The sequence below is a fragment of the Chiloscyllium punctatum genome, chromosome 7 (assembly GCF_047496795.1).
Source record: "Chiloscyllium punctatum isolate Juve2018m chromosome 7, sChiPun1.3, whole genome shotgun sequence".
NCBI lineage: Eukaryota > Metazoa > Chordata > Chondrichthyes > Orectolobiformes > Hemiscylliidae > Chiloscyllium > Chiloscyllium punctatum.
Window position 1 is genome coordinate 29,991,556 of NC_092745.1, and position 25,023 is coordinate 30,016,578.

Here is a 25,023-nt window from a genome sequence, read left to right on the forward strand (position 1 = left end):
GCCGAAATTGGGATGAGTAATTGTTAAAACTGATTTGGTACAAAGTTCCAGACCAGAAATGTTATTGAAGCTGAAAAAGCCTGGGGTTACTTATATCTCAGTTATATTATAAAGCTAGAGGCTACTAAAATTTTCACAACTTCGAATTTAAGCCAGCTAAGGCAAACCCAATGTGGGATAAAAAGGGCAGGATTATAACACTGATTTGGGATGATGCCCTTGAAGGACCCCAGATAGAATGATACAAGAGCAGGAACAGAAGCCATTGCAGGTTCTGACCATAATGAGATGGATAGGAATGAAAGCAGGTGAAAGCTGATTTCCCCCACTCCTCTATTAAAAAGCTACGTGACGAAGGAGCAGCACTCCGAAAGCTTGTACTTCCAAATAAACCTGTTGGGACTATAACCTGGTATTGCGTAATTTTTAATTCTATTTAAAGAAAGCTTGACAATAATGGAGAGGGGTTTAAGAGGGTGCTGTGGTCAATCATGAACTTTCGGATCAGTAACCAAGCGAAATGGGCAGTGACTACATCCTGCCATGTGCAGGCACTGCGATCACTAACTTCAGATACCATGAGGATTCCCAGGAGTCAACATATCCCAGACACAATACATTATTCCTGAAGAAGGGCTTATGCCCAAAACATCGATTCTCCTGCGCCTTGGATGCTGCCTGACCTGCTGCGCTTTTCCAGCAACACATTTTTCAGCACAATACATTATTCCCCTCCCCAGAGGGGACTCGGGATCTCAGCTGGAAACAACGTGACCCAACTACACCATCTCACCTGGAAACAATACTCGAGCCGTTGTACAAATCATTGGCATATGAGAGCGTGGCTAGAGGCCTCACAGAGCTGTACCGTGTAAACTTGGAAAGGCACTCCTGAAATTCCTCCAGTTGATTTACTGATCTTGTTTCATCTGCAGTGGGTAATGGAATGAGTTAGTTCAAAGCCTGCATTGACCGTTGTGAGATGCAATTGTACTGAGTTACCCCAGGGTACGTTAGTAGCCTGATCCCAGCTGAAATCCTCCTGCTGCACCTAAGCAGCTAATCAAAGCACAGAACTGAAATAGCAGCTCCAGAAACATCTAGATAACTCCGTTATGTAACAGAAGAAATACCAATGACTACAACGGGATAATGGTAGATCAGAATTCTCCTTTACCAACATAACCATTGACATTATCCAATAAATTCACTTGTAACAAGTCAAAAGTCACTTCTACAATCAGCATCCTACAGTGCTAAGCAAAGTTTGCTTCTTATTCCTTGGGATGTGAACATCACTGACTGGACCAGGGTTTACTGCCCAGTCCTAGCTGTCCTTGAGAATGCTGCAGTCCATATCGTGTAAGGACATACACAGTTTCAGGATATAAACCCCGTTACAGTGAATGTATGGTGATATATTTCCAAGACAGAATAGGATGCAACTTGTGAGCTTCCATGTATCTTCTGCTCTTGTCCTTCTCGGTGATAAAAGAGATTGTGGGCTTGGATAGTGCTGTCAAAGCCTTGGTGATATACAATAACGCATGGTTCACACTGCTGCTACTGAGCAGTGGTAGCGGAGGCAGTGAATGTTGAAAATCTTGGATGGTGTCAGGCATTCATACTGTCATTGGAGCTGCATCGATTCAGACAAATGGAATATATTCTACGGACTCCTGACTTGTGCACTGAAGATAAGAGACAGCTTCAGAAGAATTAGAGGACAATACTCAATGCAGAGTTACCAAATTTGAACCTGTAGCCACAGTATTTATATGGACTCAGAGCCAGAGAGTCATACAGTGTGTCACGGAAACAGACCCTCTGGCAAACCAGTCCATGCCGAATATAATCTCAAACTAAACTAGGCCCATCCGCCTGCTCCTGATCCATGTCCCTCCAAACCTTTCATTTTCATGTATTTATCCAAATTTCTTTTAAATGCTATAACTGTACCCATATCCACCACTTCCTCAGGAAGTTCATTCCACATGCGAACCACCCTCTGTGTAAAAATAAAATTGCCTCCCCCACCCCCGTCTTTTTCAAAACTTTCTCCTCGCACCTTAAAAGTGTGCCCCCTAGTTTTGAAATTCCCCCATCCTCAGAAAAAGACAACCACCATTAAATCCATCTATACTGTTCATAAGTTTATAAACTTCTATGGTTGATTAGATTCGGTTTCTGGTCTGTCCACAATATGCTGATGGGGGAGGTGCAATTCAGTAATGGTAATGCCATTATCAGTCAAGAGAAATCGTTAATTTTTTCTTGTTGGAGATAGTCACAGCCTAGCACTTGTTTGGCATGTTAAACAAAACAGCATTCAGCATTCAAATAGAAATCCAATGCTACGAAAGAGTTAATTGTATATCAAAGGCATAAAGGAAGTTTGTTTTTACCTGACAAGCGAGATAACCTGGTTGAGAAATAGCACTGCTCAAGATCTTCAAAGTGAGCAGTTAATCGCTTGCGCCGAGAGGCCAATGTGTTGTTGTACCAGGTTTGCCTTTTTCCCTGCAAACATAATAGGTTGATTCAAAAAGTAGACACTGGAATTGTAACATACAGGTCAACATGTTATTCTGCTGATCCAGCCACTCCATTGTTTAACCTGCATTCAACTAACCTTCCCAAACACATTCACTATGTGACAAAGGGGAAATCCAAACAGTTTGCAATAAGAAGCTCCTTAAACAGTGGAACTGTCCCAAAGTGCTTTACAGCAGCCATCATCGAACAACATGTCACAATTCACACGTGAAGTCAAGGTGACCTGACACTTGGTGCAAGACATAGGTTTTAAGAAGCATTATGAAAGGGGTAGACACACACAGAATCAAAGAATGGTTCTAGCACAAGAGGCCATTCATTCCTCAAACCCATAATAGCCGTCTCCAAGAATAATTCAGCCTCTCCTACTTCGTTGCATAGAAAAGAATAGACTAGAAATGAACAAAATAGAACTTAATCCCTACAGTGTGGAGACAGGCCATTTGGCCCAACAAGTCCACACTGACCCTCTGAAGAGTACCCCGCCCCATTAATTTACATTTCCCCTGACTAGTGCCCCAAACCTATAGATCCCTGAACACTGGACAATTTAGCATGGCCAATTCACCTAACCTGCACATCTTTGGATTATGGGAGGAAACCAGTGCACCCGGAGGAAATCCAAGTAGACATTGGGAGAATGTGCAAACTCCACGCAGACAGTCGCCTGAGGCTGGAATTGAACCTGGGTCCCTGGCATATAAGGCAGCAGTGCTAACCACTGAACCATCTTGCTGCCCATTCTTGATTGTATATCCAAATAATAAAAACAGCCAGAAAAAAACCCTCTGACCCACTGTGCCAATGTTTATGCATTATTCTTTTGTTCTTTCATCTAAATCCAGCGTAACCCTCTGCTCCCTTCTCCCTTACGTGCTTGTCAGATTGCCCCTTTAAACACATCAATTTTCTTCACCACCACTCCTTGTGGAAACAGGTTCCACACTCTCACTGTTCTCCAGATAAAAACTTTTCTTCTGAATTTCCTGTTGGATCTCTTGGGTGACATCTTTCCACATGAGTGCTCTGAAGAGGTCTTACTTAAAACATCTCATCTAGAAATATAGCACCTGCAGCAATGCAGCGCTCCCTTGGTACTGTGATGGAATGCCAGCCTGAACTTTTGTGCTCATGCCTTGCAGCCGACTTGAAACCTGAAGCTTGTAACGTGAAGGTGATGGGGCTACCAACTGCCACAGTGGACATTGGTCTTCTGGGTCCTTGACCTTTCCATCAAAGGGGATGGCTTATTTTCATCTGTTATCATTTTGAATAACACAATCAAATCTTGTTCACACTGTCCATTGAAGTTCATCGTTGACAAAGTCATCTCGTATGCTATCTACAGCCTCTCTAATACCTTTACATCATTCCGAAAGTGAAGGATGAATGGAGTATGTGACCTTCAACTTGTTTGGTTTAGTCATTAGCCGGTGATCTGGTTGCCATGGAGACCAGAGGAGCAAGGCAAACCCTAGTACAATCCAAGTGTCAGATACACACCCAAAAACAAAGGCAGATACAGCTAGTCTTCTTTTGTGCAGACCTACACGGTCTAATAGAGACAGACAGAGCGACAGACATGGGGGGAGGGAATAGACAGAGGATGGGACAGACAGCAATGCTGCTCAATCAAGATGGCAGGAAGCTATCACAGAGTAGAATGGGGAGAATGTACTCTCCATTTGTAGAGACAGCTGTGATCAGAAGTACTCAGCAATGTGATTTCTGAAAGTACTCTGCAAAATCTAACAAGTATAACAGGGAGAAGACTATGTTCCAATGCCAAGAGGGAATTGTGACTTTAAAAATGAGACCAAGTTCTGCTGGGAGATCAGCACAATGAACTAATGTGGTATGGATAAATGGGCTGTAAAAAGGTCCCAAGATGGGGATGGATTGAAGCCATCAAGGGGTTTAAAAACAAGGATGGAATTTGGAGAGAACCTAAATGGAGTGACCACTCATGAGTCAAGGCAGACTCCAGAGAGGCGGGACCATAATCTCAACTGACAATCCAGTGCAGGAGATGAGCAAGTGGGACACTATCAGAAGTGATTCTTTTGAGTGTGATCATTAACCAAGGTCTACCAATCAGTTTTCGGGTGGAAGTAAACATTCCCATGAGAATTTCTCTACAGTAACGTAAACTGAACATAACATCCAACCTGTAGACCACTCATAGTACTGCAACAGTTCAATAATCCAAACATTCCCCCAAGCAACTTGCAGCAACACTCCCTGTGGAGTTAACTCCTGGATTGTAACTTCATCAAAACATTATTACTGTTCATTCAGAATATATAAATATAGAACGCCTCCGTCCCCAGCTCACCTGTGAACTTCCACTAAAACCAGGAGGCTGGGAATATTCTGTAGAATCTATAATGCTGAACAAGACAGAATATAAACAATTATGGTCAGCAGCTGAAACAGTTGCATTGTATTCATTTATCATAGAACACAGTTCTATTTAAAGACAGAACACTGCAATGCCCAGTTATAAAGGCAGTGTCTTTTGGTTTCAATGGATTTTTGATTGTGGGCTGAAATAGAGAAAAAAAAATTAAAACTAAGGATTGCAGGAAGATTTACTCCAGTTGTTCAATGCAAGGAACCTAACATTGATGTTAATTACAGTTTACCGAGGTACCAGTGCAAACCAGTAGTAGAAAGTTCACAGATGAGATGCAGCCAAGGGCTGTGAACACATGGAGATTCAGCTGAAAATAAGTGGTTGACCAGTGGCCCCAGTTATCAATGTGAAGGCCTTTTGACTGCCAGCAACGGGAAATTGGTTCTACATAACTCAAAGCATGGGGCTGTGAACAACTCATGAAGAAGTTTATGAGATATTCAAACACTGAGAAATGGTCATTGTTCTCTGGAGTAAAAAAAACATTAAGCTTGAAGAAAATAATTAAGTCAAAAACTATTTATAAGTGTGAATCAGTAAGTCCGTGCCTCTTGCAAAGTGAAAGGAAGTTTGAGAATCTGATCAGGACAAGAATCACCTCAGCAAATCCTGTGAACAGAAACCGCCAAACTGCTTCCCCATTCTTTCCCTTAACTCAGATAGGCAAGAGGTGACTGAGGGACAGGTGAAGCTGTTACCTGTAGCTCAAACCTATTTGTTTATAATGAGTACTAATTCTTGTCAAGTACAGAAACCTGGTTTGTGCTTCCTGTCAACCTGGGTCAAAAATGCAGGCAGAGTAGTTATTAGTTAAAAACACAAATGTCACAACCCAAACAGCGCCCATAGATCCAGTACATGTTCTATAAAGTTAGAATGAGACTGGGATTGGTCATTAAAGGGGAGATGCAAAGAGAACAGAATTAGACTAGCACTGAGCGGGATATTAATGGTCGAAGACGGTTGAAATAAGAGAAATAAAACAGAGTATATAGTTGTCTTGGCTGTACCTAAACCACAAAGGGACTAATTTTGTAACAGGGTCCACTTATGCAATTGAGAGGATTTAAGCTAATTTAGCAGCGAGAGAGAAATAGGCGGTTATATCAGATAGGAATACCAAGTTGCACAAGGTTGGGGAGACAGGCAGCACAAGCAAGAAAAAGTAAATTATGTAGATTCACAAAGTTTAAGAATAGGGTTAATGTGCATGCATGTGACTGCACAGAGTGCTTTAGGAAAGACTGCTAAGATACTAACACACATGTGGAAATATGACATTGCAGCTCTGAGAGAGACCTGATGCACTGAAGTTCAGGACTCGGTGATAACATTTATGCACACAGGATGGAGACAGTAAGGACTAGATATTCTGGAAGTCTGAGTCAACAGATGTGAGGCTGGAAAAGCACAGCAAGCTCCTCGGTTGCTGTCCGAACTGCCCACTTCCCCAGCTGATTAAGATCACGATACAACTTCTATTAACCTTCTTCACAGTCCACGACACACGCTAATTTAGTTTCATCGGCAAACTTATCAATCATGCCTTGGACATTCTCATCCAAATCATTGATATAGATAACAAATAGTATCCCAACACCGACCCGAGGCACTCCAGTAGTCACAGGCTTCCAGTCCGATAAGCATCCTTCCACTATTACCTGCTGCTTCCTACCATCAGGCCAATTGGGTATTTAACTTTCCAGTTCCCCCCTGATGTCAATCAATCGAACCTTGCAGATCAGCCTAGCATGTGAAACCTTATCAAAGGCCTTACTGAAAGCAACATAAGACTACACCTACCGCCCATCTGCCCTAAGGCAATTTTTAAAATCCAATATAACAATGACGCCCATATTTCACTACCTCCAATTTGTGAACCAGCCTTTTAACAAAATAATACACAAAGAAAATTCAATTAGGTTAGTCAAACAATCTGCCTTGTGCAAGTCCATGCTGGCTCTCCTCAACTGATTCAAAACTCTCAAAGTGCTGGTTGGAATTTTCTTCCCTCGATTGTTCTGATTTTCTGAAAATTTGCACACCATCAATATTAAAGTGACTAGTCTGTCATAATGAGGAACGGCCTCACAACCTTTCTTGAACAAGGCAGCCACATGTGCCACTATCCAATCCTCCTGTTTCTTGGAAAGGTTGGAAAATAATCGCAAGCCCTTGCCACTTCATTTAGCAACATTTTAAAATTCACCATCCAAATCGGGTGGCTTAACCACTAATCATATCCATTGCTTTTTAAAAGGACGTACGCATAGATTTTCACACCTCGACCTTTTTTGTATTCATTTGTGGGATTTGGGCATCGCTGGCTGGCCAGCATTGATAGCCCATCCCTAGTTGCCCTTAAGGTGGTGGTGGCGAGCTGTCGTCTTGAATCGCTGCAGCCCACTTGCTGTGGGTTCACTCACAATGCCATTAGGGAGGAAATTCTAGGATTTTGACCCAATGACTGCGAAGGAACGGCAGTATATTTCCAAGTCAGAGTGTTGAGTGGCTTGGAGGGGAAGTTGCAGGTGGTTGTGTTCCCAAGTCGTGCATTTGGAAGGAGCTGTCTCAGGATCTTTGGTGAACTTCTGCAGTGCATCTTGGAGATAATACACACTGCTGTTACTAAGCGTCGGTGGTGGAGGGACTGAATATTTGTAGATGTGGTACCAAGTTTCTTGAGTGTTGTTGGAGCTGCACCCACCCAGGCAAATGAGGAGTATTCCATCACATTCTTGCCTTATGCCTTGTGGATGGCTGATAGTCTGTGGGGTGTCGGGCAGTGAGTTAATAGCTGCAGTGACTCTAGTCCCTGACCTGCTCTTGTACACTGTGTTTATGTGGTGAGTCCATTTGAGTTTCTGGTCAATGGTAACCCCAAGGTTGTTGACACTGAGGGATTTAGTGATGGTAATACTGTTGAATGGCATGAGGCAGTGGTTAGTGTCTCTTATGGGCGATGGTCATTGTCTGGCATTTGTGTGGTGTGAATATTACTTGCCACTTGTTGGCCCAAGACTGGATATTGTCCAGACCTTGTTACATTTGAGCACAGACTGTTTCAGTATGAGGAGTAGTGAATGGTGCTGAACACTGTGCAGTCATCATCGAACATCCCCATGACAGAGGGAATGTCATTGATGAAACAGCTGGATTGTTGGGCCTCGGGCACTACCCTGAGGGACTCCTGCAGAAATGTCCTGGAGCTGAGGTGATTGACCCTCCACAACCATCTTCCCTTGGGTCAGGTATGATTCTAACCAGCAGACTGTTTGCCCCTGACACCCACTGATTCCACTTTCGCCAGGGCTCCTTGACGCTATACTCGGACAAATGCAGCCTTGATGTTAAGGGCTGTCATTCTCACCTCCCCTCTGAAATTCAGCTCTTTTGTTCATGTTTGAACCAAGGCTGTTATGAGATCAGGAGCAGAGTGACACCGGCGAAACCCAAACTGGACGTCAATAAGCTGAGTGGTTGATGCTTGATGACCCCTTCCATGACCTTACCGATTATGGGGATTAGACTTATTGGGTGGTAATTTGCTGGGTTAGATTTGTATTGGTCTTTGAGTACAGAACATACCTGGGCACCTTTCCGCAATGCCAGTGTTGTAACTACTGGAAGAGGTTGACTAGGGGAGCTGCAAGTTCTGGAGCACACGTCTTCAGTATAATTGCCGGAAATGTTATCAGGGCCCATTGCCTTTGCAGTATCCAGTGCCTCCAGCTGTTCCTTGATATCACGTGGAGTGAATTGAATTGGGTGGAGACTGGTATCTGTGACGCTGGGGACCACTGGAGGATCATCCACTCAGCACTTACGACTGAAGGTTGCTGCGAATGCCTCAACTTTACCAAATGCTTCTGCAGCTGGCAGATTAGTAAGGACAAGGTATTCCTCCTGTTGGTTCCCTCACAGTCAAGCAGTTATATCCTTTAGGACCCGGCCAGCTCGATCAGATCGACATTGAAATCCCCCACCCAGAGTACATTTTGCATCCTTGACACCCTCAGTGCTTCCTCCAAGTGTCTTTCAACATGGAAAATCACTGATTCATCAGCTGAAGGAGGACAGAACGTGGTAACCAGTAAGAGGTTTCTTTGCCCATGTTTAACCTGAAGCCAGGAGACTTCATGGGGTCCAGAGTTGATGTCAAGGACTCTCAGAGCAACTCCCTCCTGACTGCATACACTGTGCCAGCACCTTTGCTGGGTTTGTCCTGCCAGTGGGACAGAACATATCCAGGGATGGCAACGGTGGTGTCTGGGGTATTGTCTGTAAGGTATGATTAAGTAAGAATGATTACGTCAGGCTGTTGCTTGACTAGTCTGTGAGACAGCACTCCCAATTTTGGCACTAGCCCGCAGATGTTGGTAAGGAGGACTCTGCATAGTCGACAGGGCTGATTGTATTTTTGCTGTTGTCGTTTCCAGTTCCAAGGTCGATGCTTGAAAGTGTACTCCTTTACCTTGTTACATATTCCAAAGTGCATTTCACTCATCCTGAAAGGGTGGTAGAGGTAGGAACCATTAGCATTTTAGTAGGGTGTAGACAAAAATGAAGCACTGCAGCATACAGGGTTACAACCAACTGCAGGACTCGAGTAAATAGGTGCTTGATGACTGGCATGGACACAATGGGCTAGGGGGCTTATTTTTGTGCTGTCAAGCTATGTCCCTCGAAGGTAACATGGAATTTGGAACAAAAATAGATTAGCCTGGTATTGCAGGGTTGAGACACAAATGGCCCAATTCTGCTAGTTTCTTTTGTCACTATGGATCAGAGAGAACAACATCCTGAATAGCGCTCTCCACCAAATCTCCACAGCCTCTAGTTGTAAACAAACGGTACACCTCAAAATCCCCACAGCCTCCACTTGCTCCTCAGCAGAGTTGTACATTCAATCCCCACAGGCCCAAAACCTAGGAGTGTCCTGGTCCACGATCAATTCACATCATCTATGCACACACCACAGCAGCAAACACAGGCTACATCAGGAGAGATTCCATCACATTTGAGCCTCATCAAAATGGAAGGAAAAAGCTAAGGAAATTAGATTTATTTGCTGAGAAAGATGCAGTGAGTCGAGAACATTTTTCATGATTTCAGGTTTAGCAATTTGACAAAATTAATTCAAATTTTTGAGTGTTATGAAGGGTTAGAAAACAGATAACAAATGAAATGGAAAAAGTAAGCATGGAAGGCAGGGCATTATATCAACTAGAAAAGAAAGCTGAATTAATGCCCCACCAGTTAAGATTTTAAAAGCACAGCATATTTAACAACAAGTGATAATTAGGCAGGTTTCTGTAAAAAGTGTGGGAAATGGGGCGAATAGGTGGGAAATGGGTTGTTGGGATCGTGAAACAATATAAAGTGTAGTGTGGTGGGGTAGCTTCTCTAAACTTACCCATTGTTCCCATAAACTTTTACCCCTAATCACTGACACATCTATCCTGGGAAAAATACTCATTATTCATTCTACCCAGGCATCTCAATTTTAAAACCCAATAGGTCACTCCTCTTTTTTGATGATATGGAGGTGCTGGTGTTGGACTGGGGTGGACAAAGTTAAGAATCACAACACCAGGTTATACTCCAACAGGTTTATTTGGAAGCACTATCTTTCGGAGCGCTGCTCCTTCATCAGGTAGCTGTGGAGCAGGACCATTAGACACAGGATTTATAGCAAAAGATCACAGTATCATGCTTATAATTAAAGTGATATATTGAACAAACCTAGATTGCTGTTAAGTCTTCCATTTTTAGAATAGGCTACAGGTTTTAGCTCATTAATATGTAAATCCTAGAACCTCTTTCAAATCACATTCGAGACAACTTAAGGTTTTATTAAAAGAAGTGACAGCTCAGACAATGCTGTTCCTTTAACAAGGTTATTCTGCCCTTAGGCAGAGGTGCCAAAATGTCTGAATTGGCAACTTTAATAACAGCTAACAGATATTGCCTAAGTCAACAATCAGAAAAGGCTCTCAGGTTTTGTTTTAAAACACTTGCACAATGAAAGGAAAGTGGCCAGTTCAGGGTTTTTTTTTCCGAGTTTTGGGTTAGATTTTAGCTGGGGACCCAAAGAAACAGCTCCATGCTGATCCTCTCTCTCTCTCTCTCTCTAACATCTTTCTCCTATAAGAACCTGTGTTTGAGTCTACCTTTTTGCCGAGTGGTGCATTTATGGGATCTTGCACCAAATCCGAACACCTCTTTGTTAAGTTGCATTTTTGTGTCAGTATGGTTTTCAAATAATTATGTTATTCCAAATTCGGTTTTCTTTTGTTAGTGTGTAAATAAATTCTGTTTGGTTTAAAACAGAGTGGTTTGACCAACTGTGTCGCTCCCGGAATGTTCACCTTACATCTGCTTAAAACAACTAGAAAAGTTAGGTTCTGGACTACCTTGTTAAAATGTTTTGAGGGGGTCTGGCCTGGTCCACAACACTGTGTGCTGGTCGCCACACTTTCCAGGAACAATGTGGCTGCACCAGAAGGGATGCAGAGAAGATTCACCAGGATGTTACCTGAGATGGATCATTTTATCTAAAAAGAGAAGGTGGATAAGCTTGGGTTGTTTTCTTTTGAGTTGAGGGAGGACCTGGTTGAGGTATAGGAGATGATGTGGGGCATGGACAGGGTGAACAGAAAACAACTGTTCCCCTGAAACAGTCAATAACATTGAGTGCCTGGCAGGACACCGTTCCATGTAAGGTTGAGGGAAGATTCAACTGGCTGAGAAACTGATTGCACCTACTGGGAAATATTTAAAGAAATCAGTCCTCCTATGTTTTCTGAAACTGGCAATATATTCTCAAGTACCAGTTGCTGATCGAAATACACTGAGAAGGTTGGTGACCAATACCTGTTCGAAGGAGATGGCGCTTCAAACTGTGGCACAGTGCTATCCAGGTTCGGCACATGAGTCGATTCACTGACAGGAGAATATAGACCAGCCGTCTCATTAAACATCAGTCCCTGGAAGACAGCCGCACGTTAGGACTGAATACTATAGCCTTTTCTAATTTAAGTGACTAAATAATGGCATCACTCCAGACACACTACTTTGTCTACTCAACATCTCAGTTCACACCACCAGTCTAACACACACTAGAACTGGACAGGTCAGTACACAAAAGATTAAGTGTTTAAGACAAGTGTTTAAGAATCGAGAAGTAAACAATTCTTAATCTCCCTCTTAATTCATTCTCATGCTTCCTGAAGAAATCCCATCAGAAAACTCATTTGGTTGAAGGAAAATAATGTTTAACTCACTTGATGAGCTAAGACTGGGTCTCCATGTGGGATCTCTGTATACAAATAGACCGGGACAATCAGATTGGTAGCAGACCTCAAGAATATAAATTCGTGAAAGGTCTACAAATTATGTTTAGAGCAGATTGTGGCAGAACCCAAAGTGACTGCTCACCCATGGAATAAAAAGGACAATAGTAACATGGATGCAGAATTAGTTGACTGATAGCAAAAAAAAACATAGTGGTTAACTGATGCTTCTTAGACTGGAGAAAGGTTCTGCAGTACTTGATCGAATAATTTTGTCCAGAATTGCTGTTTCCAGAAACTTGCCCATCATCACAGTGGAAACTCCATAGCTTGTAGTTTCTAGGCTTATGTTTGGCCCTTTTTTTGAACAAAGGCATGACATCTGCAATTCTTCCATTCCCTGGCATCCTCACTGAATCAAAGTAAACTAAAATTATTGCCTGTGCCTCTGCAATTTTCACAGTCACTTCCTTTAGTAGCCTTCAATTCATCTGATCTGATTCTGGTATGTTATCAATTTTAAGTATAAGACAGCCTATTCAATAGTTCATCAATTTTAAATGCTTCCAGTGGATTAATTATTCCCTCCCCCCTCCCCTCCCCTTCCCCCCTCCCCTCCCCTTCCCCCCATCTCTCCCCCCATTCCCCCTTCCCCCCCTCTCCCCCCCTTCCCCTCCACCTCTCCCCCCCTTCCCCTCCCCCCCTTCCCCCCACCTCTCCCCCTCCCCCCTTCCCCCCCACCTCTCCCCCCCTTCCCCCCTCTGCCCCTCCCTTCCCCCCTCCCCCCTCCCCCCTCCCTTCCCCCCTTCCCCTTCCCCCCCTTCCCCCCTTCCCCTTCCCCCCCCTCTCCCTCTCCCCCCCCCCCCCACTTCGCCCCCTCTCCCAAAGAGAAAGGCTGATGAAAGTGAGAGTATGTTCTTGTCTAACTACAGTCAGTTCAATTCTGAGTGAAGGCACACCACCTGATCAGCGTGAACTAGTTGCACTTTTTCAATAAAGACCTTAATAAATGTCTTCAATCAATAATTAACGTTACAAACCTCCACTCGCTTAATGTCTTCTTCAAGAACATTCAGTTCTTTCTGTAACTGGTCCAGTTGCTAGGAAAGGAAGTCAGATAAGTTAATGTTTGAAAGAAATCCTTCGAACGAAGTTTCCCTGAAAGGTGCTGTTCCTCACTTGCAGTCACAATGTAGTAAATAGCTAAACTGGACACAGTGAGATCCCACAAAAAGCAAGGCACATTTATGCTTCCTGCACTTTTTGCATTAGTGGCAATGGAAACCTGAGAGATTGGGCCTGAATTTAACCTGTCATCAAAAAAGGAGACTCCTTCCATTGCTGGGAGCATCTACCTGTATTTTGTACTGAACAGATTGCACAATGGGATTTGAATCTGCAACCTTCTGACTGAAAAGCCAGAGAATACCAACCAAACTGTGGTTCACATAAAGAGCAATAACTTCACTTCAGCTCAAGCTAGCCATAAGCTTGTTGTAGATAAAAAGACATAACGTATTTAAAAAACCATGAAGACCAACCTCCTTCTTGTTTCTTTTCGCCTCTTGAAGAAACTCCATTAGGATCTGCAACTGGGCTGCCTGTGATTCCTAAATAGAAAGGATGCATATATTACAAATGGTAATAACTGGTTCACACATCACTTCCCAATGCCTGCTGGCCGTGTCAGAAGCTACTTTCTGTTTGAGGAGTTTGAAAAGGGGGGAACCCAAATGCTTCCACACCCTGGAGGACAAATGCAGCACTGCGCCAGACAGAAAAGGTGGATGCAGGAAACAAGAAAGGACCATTCAGCCACTTAAGCCCAGTCCATCACTCCTTCAGATCATGCCCAATCTGAAAACCACTCCATTCACTGTCCTGTTGGGTGCTGGAAATCTGAAATAAATAACACCTTCAAGGTCAGGAAATAATTCAGTGCAAATGACAAAGTGTTTCACAGGAGCATTATCGTCAAGAAAACCTCAAAAAGTTGGCAGATGACCAAAAGCTTTAAAAAGAAAGACTTCTTGGAGAACAGGGAAATAGCAGGATTTAGATAAGGAATAGTAGAGCTAAAGACAACAATACTGGAGTTACTAGAATGTTTAATAAAAAAACCAGAATGGAAGAAGCCTGACCAGTTGTGCTGCAGCAGGTGAGAGGATTGACAGCAGCAGTGGGAGCAGCGTGAGCAAGGACAAGGGTGTTGCTGGGAAGGTAAATTAATCCGATAAACATGTACCTCGTGCATAGGCAGAACGCATGCTGAGCAGGAGCAGAGGTGGGACGACGGAGTACGTGAGGTTATATATTTGGGTGGTTGCTTTACCTGAAACACGAAGGTAGGGTCTCCCACCACCCTCCTCCTCTAAATAAAAAAAAAGTTCTGTGCACTGATCGATAAGGTTACTAGTTTTTTTTTCAATCGTCTCTTTGGGAATTAAGAACAGTGGGGTATGGATGTTAGGACTGTTGAATGCTCTTCCTGTCTAATGTCGGAGGTAAGGGTCACCACACGTGACCCCACTGACTTCATCTGTGGGAAGTGCACCCAACTCCACCTCCTCGGAAACTGCGTTAGGGAACTGGGGCTGGATGAACTTCGGATCATTTGAGAGGCAGAGGAGGTAATTGAGAGGAATTACAGGGAGGTAGTCACACCTCAAGTACAAGAGAAAGGTAGATGGGTTACAGTCAGGGGACGGAAAGGGAACAGGCAGACAGTGCAGGGATCTCCTGTGGCCTTTGCTCTCAATAACAAGTATACCGTTTTGGATACTGTTTTTGGGTTCTGGAGGGAGGGGTGGGGTGGACAAGGGGACAGACCTGGGTAAGCCATGGAGTATAGGAGTCTGGCACATGGTCAGTCCCTGTTGCTCATAAGTGAAAGGGGTGGGAGAAGAGGATTAGTCATTGGAAACTCCATAGTTAGAGGAACAGATAGGAGATTCTGTGGGAACGAGACAGACTCGCAGTTGGTATGTTGCCTCCCAGGTGCCAGAGTTTGTGATGTCTCAGATTGGGTTTTCGGGATCCTTAAAGGGGGAGATGGAGCAGCCATGGTCCACATAGGCACAAACACAGGGATGGGGATGTAAGGCAAAATGTCAGGGAGTCGGGGTGGAAGCTTAGAGCTAGAACAAACAGTTATCATCTCTGGTTTGTTACCCATGCTACGTGCAGTAGCAAGATGAGGAATAGGGAGAGAGCACAGCTGAACACATGGCTATAGGGATGGTGCAGGAGGCAGGGATTCAGATACTTGAATAATTGGGGCCTACTCTGGGGTAGATGTGACCTCTAAAACAGAATGGTCTACATCTGAACCAGAGGGGTACCAATATCCTGGAGGTGGGAATTTGCTAATGCTCTTTGGGAGGGTTTAAATTCAGCAGGGGGGGTGGGAACATAAACTGTAGTTCCAGTGTACAGGAGGTTGAGAGTAGTGAGGTCAGCAATAAGGTTTCAAGGTCGTAAGAGTGTACTGGCAGGCAGGAAAGTGGTTTGAAGTGTGTCTACTTCAACACCAGGAGCATCCGGAATAAGGTGGGTGAACTTGCAGCATGGGTTAGTAACTGGGACTTCAATGTTGTGGCCATTTTGGAGACATGGATACAGCAGGGACAGGAATGGTTGTGGGGTTTAGATGTTTCAGTCGGACCAGGAAAGATGGTAAAAGAGGGGGAGGTATGGCATTGTTAGTCAAGGACAGTATTACAGAAAGGACATTTGATAAGGACTTGCCTCCTGAGGTAGTATAGACTGAGGTTAGTAACAGGAAAGGAGAGTTCACCCTTTTGGGAGTTTTCCATAGGCCCCCGCAAAGACCCAGGAATGTAAAGAAAAGAATTGCAAAGATATGAGCAAGAGTAACAGTCATTATGGAGGACTTTAACTTTCCAAATGTTGACTGGAAACACTATAGTCAGAGTACCTTAGATGGGTCAGTTTTTGTCCAATGTGTGCAGGAGGGTTTCCTAACACAACATGTAGACCGGCCAACTAGAGGCGAGGCCATAGTACATTTGGTACTCAGTAACGAACCAAGTCAGGTGTGAGATTTGAGGTAGGTGAGCAGTTCGGTGGTAGTGACCACAATTCAGTTACATTTAATTTAGCAATGGAAAGGGATAGACATATACCACAGGACAAGTGTTACAGCTGAGGGAAAGGCAATTATGATGTAATTAGGCAAGATTTAGGCTGCAGAGAATGGGAAATGAAACTGCGGGAGGTGGGCACAATTGAAATGTGGAGCTTATAAAATGAACAGCTACTGCGTGCCCTTGATAAGTATGTATCTGTCAGGAAGGCAGGAAGTGGTCTAGCGAGGGAGCCGTGGTTTACTAAAGAAGATGAATCGCTTGTCAAGAGGAAGAAGGAGGCTTATTTAAAGATGAAACGTGAAGGCTCAGTTAAGGCCCCTGAGAGTTACAAGTTAGCCAGGAAGGACCTAAAGAGAGAGCCAAGAGGAGCCAGGAGGGGACAAGAGTCTCTGACAGGTAGGGTCAAGGAAAACGCAAAGCTTTCTATATGTATGTCAGGGATAAAAGAATGACTAGTGTAAGAGTAGTCGAAGAGTGTGGTGCTGGAAAAGCATAGCTGGCCAGGCAGCATCAGAGGAACAGGAGAATCGACGTTTCAAACACAAGCTCTTCATGAGGCTTATGCTCGAAACGTTGATTCTCCTGCTCCTCGAATGTTGCATGACAGGCTGTGGTTTTCCAGCACCACATTCTTCGATTCTGTTCTCCAGCACCTGCAGTTCTCACTTTCTCCTTGGAGAAAGAGTACGGTCAGTCAAGGCAGTAGTGGGAAGTTGTGCATGAGGACACGCTAAAATCGATAGGTCCCAAGGCTGGATGGGATTTATCCTAGAAATCACTGGAAAGATAGGGAGGAGATTGCAGAACCTTTGGCTTTGATCTCTATGTCATAATTGTCTACAGGAATAGTGCCAGATGACTGGAGGATAGCAAATGTTGTCCCCTTGATCAAGAAGGGGAGTAGAGACAACCTTGCTAACTAAAGACCAGAAAGCCTTACTTTGGTTGTGGATAAAGTGTTGGAAAGGATTATAAGCAATAGGATTTATAATCATCTAGAAAGGAATAATTTGATTAGGGATTGTCAACATGGTTTCATAAAGGGGAGGTCGTGCCTCACAAACCTGACTGAGTTCTTTGAGAAGGTGACCAAACAGGTAGATGATGGTAATGTGGTTGATGTGGTGTATATGGATTTCAGTAAGGCATTTGATAAGATTCCCCATGGTGGGCTATTGCAGAAAATCCAGAGGTTTGGGATTCAGGATGACTCAGATCAGAAATTGGCGAGCTGAAAGAAGGGTGGTGGTTGATGGGAAAATTTCATCCAGGAGTTCAGTTACTAGTGGTGTTTTTGGGGATCAGTTTTGGGGCAACTGCTGTTTGCCATCTTCATAAATGACCTGGATGAGGGAGTAGAAGGATGGGTTTGTAAATTTGCGGGCGACACTAAGATCGGTGGAGTTATGGATAGTGCGGAAGGATGTTGCAAGTTACAGAGGGACATAGATAAGCTGCAGAGCTAAGCAAAGTGGTGGCAAATGGGAGTTTAATGCAGAAAAATGGGAGGTGATACACTTTGGAAGCAGTAACAGGAATACAGAGTACTGGGCTAATGTTAGTGTGGATGAGCGGAGAGATCTGTGTCCATTCACATAGATCCCTCATAGTTGCCACCTAGGTTGGTAGGGTTGTTAAGAAGGCATACGGTGTGTTAGCTTTTATTAATAGTGGGACTGAGTTTCACAACCATGAGGTCATGTTGCAGCTGTACAAAATTCTGGAGCGGCCGCATCTGGAATACACATGAACCTTGATTATCCAAATACCAATTATCCAAATATCTGATAACCCGAAGCAGATCTCAAGATCCGAATAGAAACATTTAATCAAAGACGTGGTTCCAACACTGATCATGTCTTTGGTTTGCAGCAATTAAAAGTGAACTCGGCTGACTGAAATATTGCCGAGAACGGTCTTGGACATCGATGGGAGCCCAGGCACTGTCTCCAAATGACTGACCTCCCACCCTCCCCCTCTCTATCCCCACATTTTCCTGGAGTTCTACACAGGGGTGTACCTGAAACCTTACTTCCCCAGATAATTTCTCCAACATTGCCCAGTATAGGACAGAGGTGGAACCTGTCAAAATATTGCAGTAAGAAGTTTGCGTGCATGTGCGCGCTATTTGGAGACTCACTTACCCTCCCCCCAGAGACAGCAGCAGTCTTACTGATGGTGCCCAAGCCGGCTGGCCCCCCCATATGGATGTTAATGGAATAGCGCTTCAGATTGGTTTCACAGGTCGGCACAACATCATGTACCGCACTGTAATGTTCTAAAGAAGTGCTGACAAACTAATTTGCAGAACTGGAGAGTAGTAGAAGTAGTAATGGATGAAGTGAAATTGAGAGGGATTAAGAGGACATTAGTGTGATAAGTTGCCCGCCCTGGATGACCTGCATTCTGCATTGCTGATGAAAGTCGTGGTGGGATAGGAGAACACTCTGTTTTAACCTTGCAATCTTCCCTGGAATTGGAGAAGGAACAAAACTGAGTGCAGCAAACATGAAAATGGACAATCTTAAGAATTAGATTAGATTAGATTAGATTAGATTACTTACAGTGTGGAAACAGGCCCTTCGGCCCAACAAGTCCACACCGCCCCGCCGAAGCGTAACCCACCCATACCCCTACATCTACATTTACCCCTTACCTAACACTATGGGCAATTTAGCATGGCCAATTCACCTGACCTGCACATCTTTGGAGTGTGGGAGGAAACCGGAGCACCCGGAGGAAACCCACGCAGACACGGGGAGAACGTGCAAACTCCACACAGTCAGTCGCCTGAGGCGGGAATTGAACCCGGGTCTCAGGCGCTGTGAGGCAGCAGTGCTAACCACTGTGCCACCGTGCCGCCCACAAATCTACCAGTTAGTTAGTTTAAATTCAGTGGGTAAAGATTCCACAATAATAAAAATCGACAAGCAATTGGAGAGATTAAAGTTAACTGAGAGGCAAGACAGATTTGCAAAATAGTGCTGAAAACACAAAAACGTTGCAAAAGCTTTTCCATTTGCAATCATCAGTCCAAATGCAAGAATGCCAAGTTTCCAATGATAGCAATTTATATTACAGGAGAAAAGGCCATTGATTGGTTGGCAATTTCAATCGGATTGGCATAGTAATCTGCACTTGATCAATCTTGGGCAGCACAGTGGCTCAGTGGTTAGCACTGCTGCCTCACAGCGCCGGGGTCCGGGTTCCATTCCCACCTCGAGTGACTGTGTGTGGAGTTTACAAATTCTCCCCGTGTCTGTGTGGGTTTCCTCCGGTTTACAAAGCAACAAGGAACTTGGGCTTCTTAAATAGAGACATTAAGTGCACAAGTCAAAATGTAATGCTGAACCTTTATAAGGCTTTGGTTAGACCCCAACTAAAGTACTGTTTGGAGTTCTGATCCCCACACGCTAGGAAAGATCGGAGGGCCCTTGAGACAGTGCAGGAGACATTTACCAAAATGAGGGATCTTACTGACAAGTTGGAGAAGCTGGGGTTGTTCTTCATGAAGCAAAGCAGATTGAAGGGAGATTTGATAAAGATGGACAGGATTATAACAAATTTGGATAAAGTAGACAAGGAAAGCTTCTCCCATTGGCTAATGGTATAGGGGCGGAAGGAAGTTTGAAGGTTTTGGTTGGAGACACGGTTAGGATGAGGGGAAGAACGTCTTTAAACAGTAAATGCTAAGACCTGGAACAGACTACCAACTGAGATGGGGGTGACAGTGGTGGAGTTGGATACAATGATTTCAAAAGGAAACTGGATGGACACTTGAGGGAAATAAACTTTCAGTGAAATGGAGACAGAGCCTGACTGGTTTGGCCTATAGAGGCAGTACTGAAGTAATAAGTTGGATGTTCTATTTCTGTGCTGGTGAAGTTAAACGAGGTTTGAGCAGAGACTGCATCTTTAAATGAAGACATAGCCGGCTCCTGAGCCAATGGAACGCAATCAGTAATGGGGTTTGGTACGAATTAGGATATGGAGACTGTTTTGGATGATGAAAAAATGGCAGAGTGCACACAGCAGAGGCTATTCAGTCCATCGCTGCCATGCTGGTTCATTATTAAGGCTTCCAAAACACATGCACTCACTTGCTCCTTTTTTTAAAGTACCTACCCAATTTTGTTTCATTATTGAATTTTGCTTCAGAGACCTCTCAAGGTAATGCCATATCACAGCAATTCACTGATTTAAAAGATTGTCCTCATGTCAGCTTCAATTGTTCTGCCAATAGTTTTGGATCTTTATACCACTTTCTCATCTACTCTCTCAAAACTCTCCCCAGCCAGCCCTGCCAGCTGTAGCTCAGTTGGAAAACCTCCCTCAGAGTTGAGTTCAAGACCCACACCATGCACAGGAACTCAGAAATTAAGAATGACACAATAACTCAGTAATTGAGGGAGTGCTAAACTTTCAGAGGCATTGCTTTTCTTGGATAAAAGGAAAACAAAAGCAAGGCCAGGCCTGCACTCTCAGACAGACACAAATGTTCCAATGACTCAACATAGCAATCCCTGGTAAAGATCATACTGTGAGAATCTCATTGCTTGTCAGGGAACCGAAAGATGGTAATCCATTTACTGGATTAAGAATTTGAGATAATCTAGAGAAAAGAGGTTAAACCCCACTGGGGCAGCTGAGGGAATTTAATTAAACAATACAAGTCAAAGCAAGATTGAGAGAGAGAGAGAGAGAGAGAGAGAGAGAGATTGAGTGAGAGAGAGAGAGAGAGATGGAGCGAGAGAGAGATTCAATGAGAGAGAGATTGAGTGAGAGAGAGAGATTGAGTGAGAGACAGAGATTGAGTGAGAGAGAGAGATTGAGTGAGAGAGAGATTCAATGAGAGACAGAGAGATTGAGTGAGACAGAGAAATTGAGGGAGAGAGAGATTGAGCGAGAGAGAGAGAGAGAGAGATTCAATGACAGAGAAATTGAGTGAGAGAGAGAGATCGAGCGAGAGAGAGAGAGATTCAATGAGAGACAGAGAGATTGAGTGAGAGAGTGATTGAGTGAGTGAGAGAGATCGAGTCAGAGAGAGAGATTGAGTGAGAGAGAGAGATTGAGTGAGAGAGAGAGATTGAGTGAGAGAGATTGAGTGAGAGAGAGAGAGATTCAATGAGAGACAGAGAGATTGACTGAGACATAGAGATTGAGAGAGAGAGATTGAGTGAGAGAGATTGAGTGAGAGAGAGAGAAATTGAGTGAGAGAGATTGAGTGAGAGAGAGAGAGATTCAATGAGAGAGAGATTGATTGAGACAGAGAAATTGAGTGAGAGATTGAGAGTGAGAGAGATTGAGAGAGAGAGATGAGAGAGAGAGATTGAGTGAGAGAGTGAGATTGAGTGAGAGAGAGAGATTGAGTGAGAGAGAGAGATTGAGTGAGAGAGAGAGAGAGAGAGATTGAGTGAGAGAGAGAGAGAGATTGAGTGAGAGAGAGAGAGAGATTGAGTGAGAGAGAGAGAGATTGAGTGAGAGAGAGAGAGACAGATTGAATGAGAGAGACAGATTGAATGAGAGAGAGAGAGATTGAATGAGAGAGAGAGAGATTGGGTGTGAGAGAGAGAGATATTGGGTGTGAGAGAGAGATTGAGTGAGAGAGAGAGATTGAATGAGAGAGAGGGATAGAGTGAGAGAGACAGAGAGGGATTGAGTGTGAGAGAGAGAGAGAGAGGGATTGAGTGATAGAGTGTGAGTGAGAGAGAGAGATTGAAAGAGAGATTGAGTGAGGGATTGAGAGGGAGAGAGAGATTGAGTGAAAGAGAGAGGGATTGAATGAGGGAGAGAGAGATTGAATGAAAGAGAGAGAGAGATTGCACGAGAGAGAGAGAGATTGAGCGAGATAGAGATTAATAGAGATTGAGTGAGAGAGAGACAGAGGAATTGAGTGAGAGAGAGAGAGATTAAAAGAGAGATATTGATTGAGAGAGAGAGATTGAATGAGAGAGAGAGATTGAGTGAGAGAGAGATTGAGTGAGAGATAGAGATTGAATGAGAGAGAGAGAGAGAGATTGAATGAGAGAGAGGGACCGAGTGATAGAGTGTGAGTGAGAGAGAGAGATTGAGAGAGAGATTGAGTGAGGGATTGAGAGGGAGAGAGAGATTGAGTGAAAGAGAGAAAGAGAGAGGGATTGAGTGAGAGAGAGATTGAGAGAGAGAAAGAGATTGAGTGAGAGAGATTGAGTGAGAGAGAGAGAGTGATTGAGTGAGAGAGAGAGATTGAGTGAGAGAGAGAGAGATTGAGAGAGAGAGATTGAGTGAGAGGGAGAGATTGGGAGAGAGAGAGATTGAGTGAGAGAGAGAGATTGCACGAGAGAGAGAGATTGCACGAGAGAGAGAGATTGAGCGAGATAGAGATTAATAGAGATTGAGTGAGAGATAGAGAGAGAGATTAAGAGAGAGAGTGAGATTGAGTGAGAGAGTGAGATTGAGTGAGAGAGGGAGAGAGATTGAGTGAGAGAGTGAGATTGAATGAGAGAGAGGTTGAATGAGAGAGATTGAGAGAGAGAGAGAGAGAGAGTTTGAGTGAGAGAGAGAGATTGAGTGAGAGAGAGATTGAGTGAGAGAGAGAGATAGATTAGGTGAGAGAGAGTGATTGAGTGAGAGAGAGAGAGATTGAGTGAGAGAGAGAGAGATTGAGTGAGAGAGAGAGAGATTGAGTAAGAGAGAGAGATTGAATGAGAGAGAGAGATTGAGTGAGAGAGACAGAGAGGGATTGAGTGAGAGAGAGATTAGAGAGAGAGATTGAGAGAGAGAGAGATTGAGTGAGGGATTGAGTGAGGGATTGAGTGAGGGATTGAGAGGGAGAGAGAGAGAGAGAGATTGAGCGAGAGAGAGAGATTGAGTGAAAGAGAGATTGAGAGAGAGAAAGAGATTGAGTGAGAGTGAGAGATTGAGTGAGAGAGATTGAGTGAGAGAGAGAGAGATTGAGCGAGAGAGAGAGAGATTGAGTGAGAGAGAGAGATTGAGTGAGAGAGAGATTGAGTGAGAAAGAGATTGAGTGAGAGAGAGATTGAGTGAGAGAGAGTGATTGAGTGAGAGAGAGAGAGATTGACTGAGAGAGAGATTGAGTCAGAGAGAGAGATTGAGTGAGACAGATATTGAGTGAGAGAGATTGAGTGAGAGAGAGATTCAATGAGAGACAGAGAGATTGAGTGAGACAGAGAAATTGAGGGAGAGAGAGATTGAGCGAGAGAGAGAGAGAGATTCAATGACAGACAGAGAGATTGAGTGAGACAGAGAAATTGAGTGAGAGAGAGAGATTGAGCGAGAGAGAGAGAGATTCAATGAGAGACAGAGAGATTGAGTGAGAGAGTGATTGAGTGAGTGAGAGAGATCGAGTCAGAGAGAGAGATTGAGTGGGAGAGAGAGATTGAGTGAGAGAGAGAGATTGAGTGAGAGAGATTGAGTGAGAGAGAGAGAGATTCAATGAGAGACAGAGAGATTGACTGAGACATAGAGATTGAGAGAGAGAGATTGAGTGAGAGATTGAGTGAGAGAGAGAGAAATTGAGTGAGAGAGATTGAGTGAGAGAGATTGAGTGAGAGAGAGAGAGATTCAATGAGAGAGAGATTGAGTGAGACAGAGAAATTGAGTGAGAGATTGAGAGAGTGAGAGAGATTGAGAGAGAGAGAGAGATTGAGTGAGAGAGTGAGATTGAGTGAGAGAGAGAGAGAGAGATTGAGTGAGAGAGAGAGAGAGATTGAGTGAGAGAGAGAGAGATTGATTGAGAGAGAGAGAGACAGATTGAATGAGAGAGAGAGATTGAATGAGAGAGAGAGAGATTGAATGAGAGAGAGAGAGATTGGGTGTGAGAGAGAGAGATATTGGGTGTGAGAGAGAGATTGAGTGAGAGAGAGAGATTGAATGAGAGAGAGGGATAGAGTGAGAGAGACAGAGAGGGATTGAGTGTGAGAGAGAGAGAGAGAGAGGGATTGAGTGATAGAGTGTGAGTGAGAGAGAGAGATTGAAAGAGAGATTGAGTGAGGGATTGAGAGGGAGAGAGAGATTGAGTGAAAGAGAGAGGGATTGAATGAGGGAGAGAGAGATTGAATGAAAGAGAGAGAGAGATTGCACGAGAGAGAGAGATTGAGCGAGATAGAGATTAATAGAGATTGAGTGAGAGAGAGACAGAGGAATTGAGTGAGAGAGAGAGATTAAAAGAGAGATATTGATTGAGAGAGAGAGATTGAACGAGAGAGAGAGAGAGAGAGAGAGAGAGATTGAGTGAGAGAGAGAGATTGAGTGAGAGAGAGATTGAGTGAGAGATAGAGATTGAATGAGAGAGAGAGAGAGATTGAATGAGAGAGAGGGACCGAGTGATAGAGTGTGAGTGAGAGAGAGAGATTGAGAGAGAGATTGAGTGAGGGATTGAGAGGGAGAGAGAGATTGAGTGAAAGAGAGAAAGAGAGAGGGATTGAGTGAGAGAGACAGAGAGGGATTGAGTGAGAGAGAGATTAGAGAGAGAGATTGAGAGAGAGAGAGATTGAGAGAGAGATTGAGTGAGGGATTGAGTGAGGGATTGAGAGGGAGAGAGAGAGAGAGAGATTGAGCGAGAGAGAGAGATTGAGTGAAAGAGAGATTGAGAGAGAGAAAGAGATTGAGTGAGAGTGAGAGATTGAGAGAGAGAGATTGAGTGAGA

At 43.9% G+C, this 25,023-nt stretch overlaps 1 protein-coding gene across 2 annotated transcripts in view; it reads right to left on the reverse strand.

Annotated features, from left to right (window-relative positions):
* The window catches only part of cop1 (COP1 E3 ubiquitin ligase), a 147,243-nt gene that overhangs the window by 39,411 nt on the left and 82,809 nt on the right, over nucleotides 1-25,023 (reverse strand). For both annotated transcript variants that reach the window (XM_072573383.1, XM_072573382.1), the window contains exons 6-11: nucleotides 13,809-13,877; nucleotides 13,308-13,367; nucleotides 11,849-11,961; nucleotides 4,892-4,946; nucleotides 2,406-2,520; nucleotides 794-929 (exon numbers count right to left, since the gene is read on the reverse strand). In XM_072573383.1, the coding sequence (XP_072429484.1) occupies nucleotides 794-929; nucleotides 2,406-2,520; nucleotides 4,892-4,946; nucleotides 11,849-11,961; nucleotides 13,308-13,367; nucleotides 13,809-13,877 (548 nt within the window). The remainder of the gene's footprint in view (nucleotides 1-793; nucleotides 930-2,405; nucleotides 2,521-4,891; nucleotides 4,947-11,848; nucleotides 11,962-13,307; nucleotides 13,368-13,808; nucleotides 13,878-25,023) is intronic.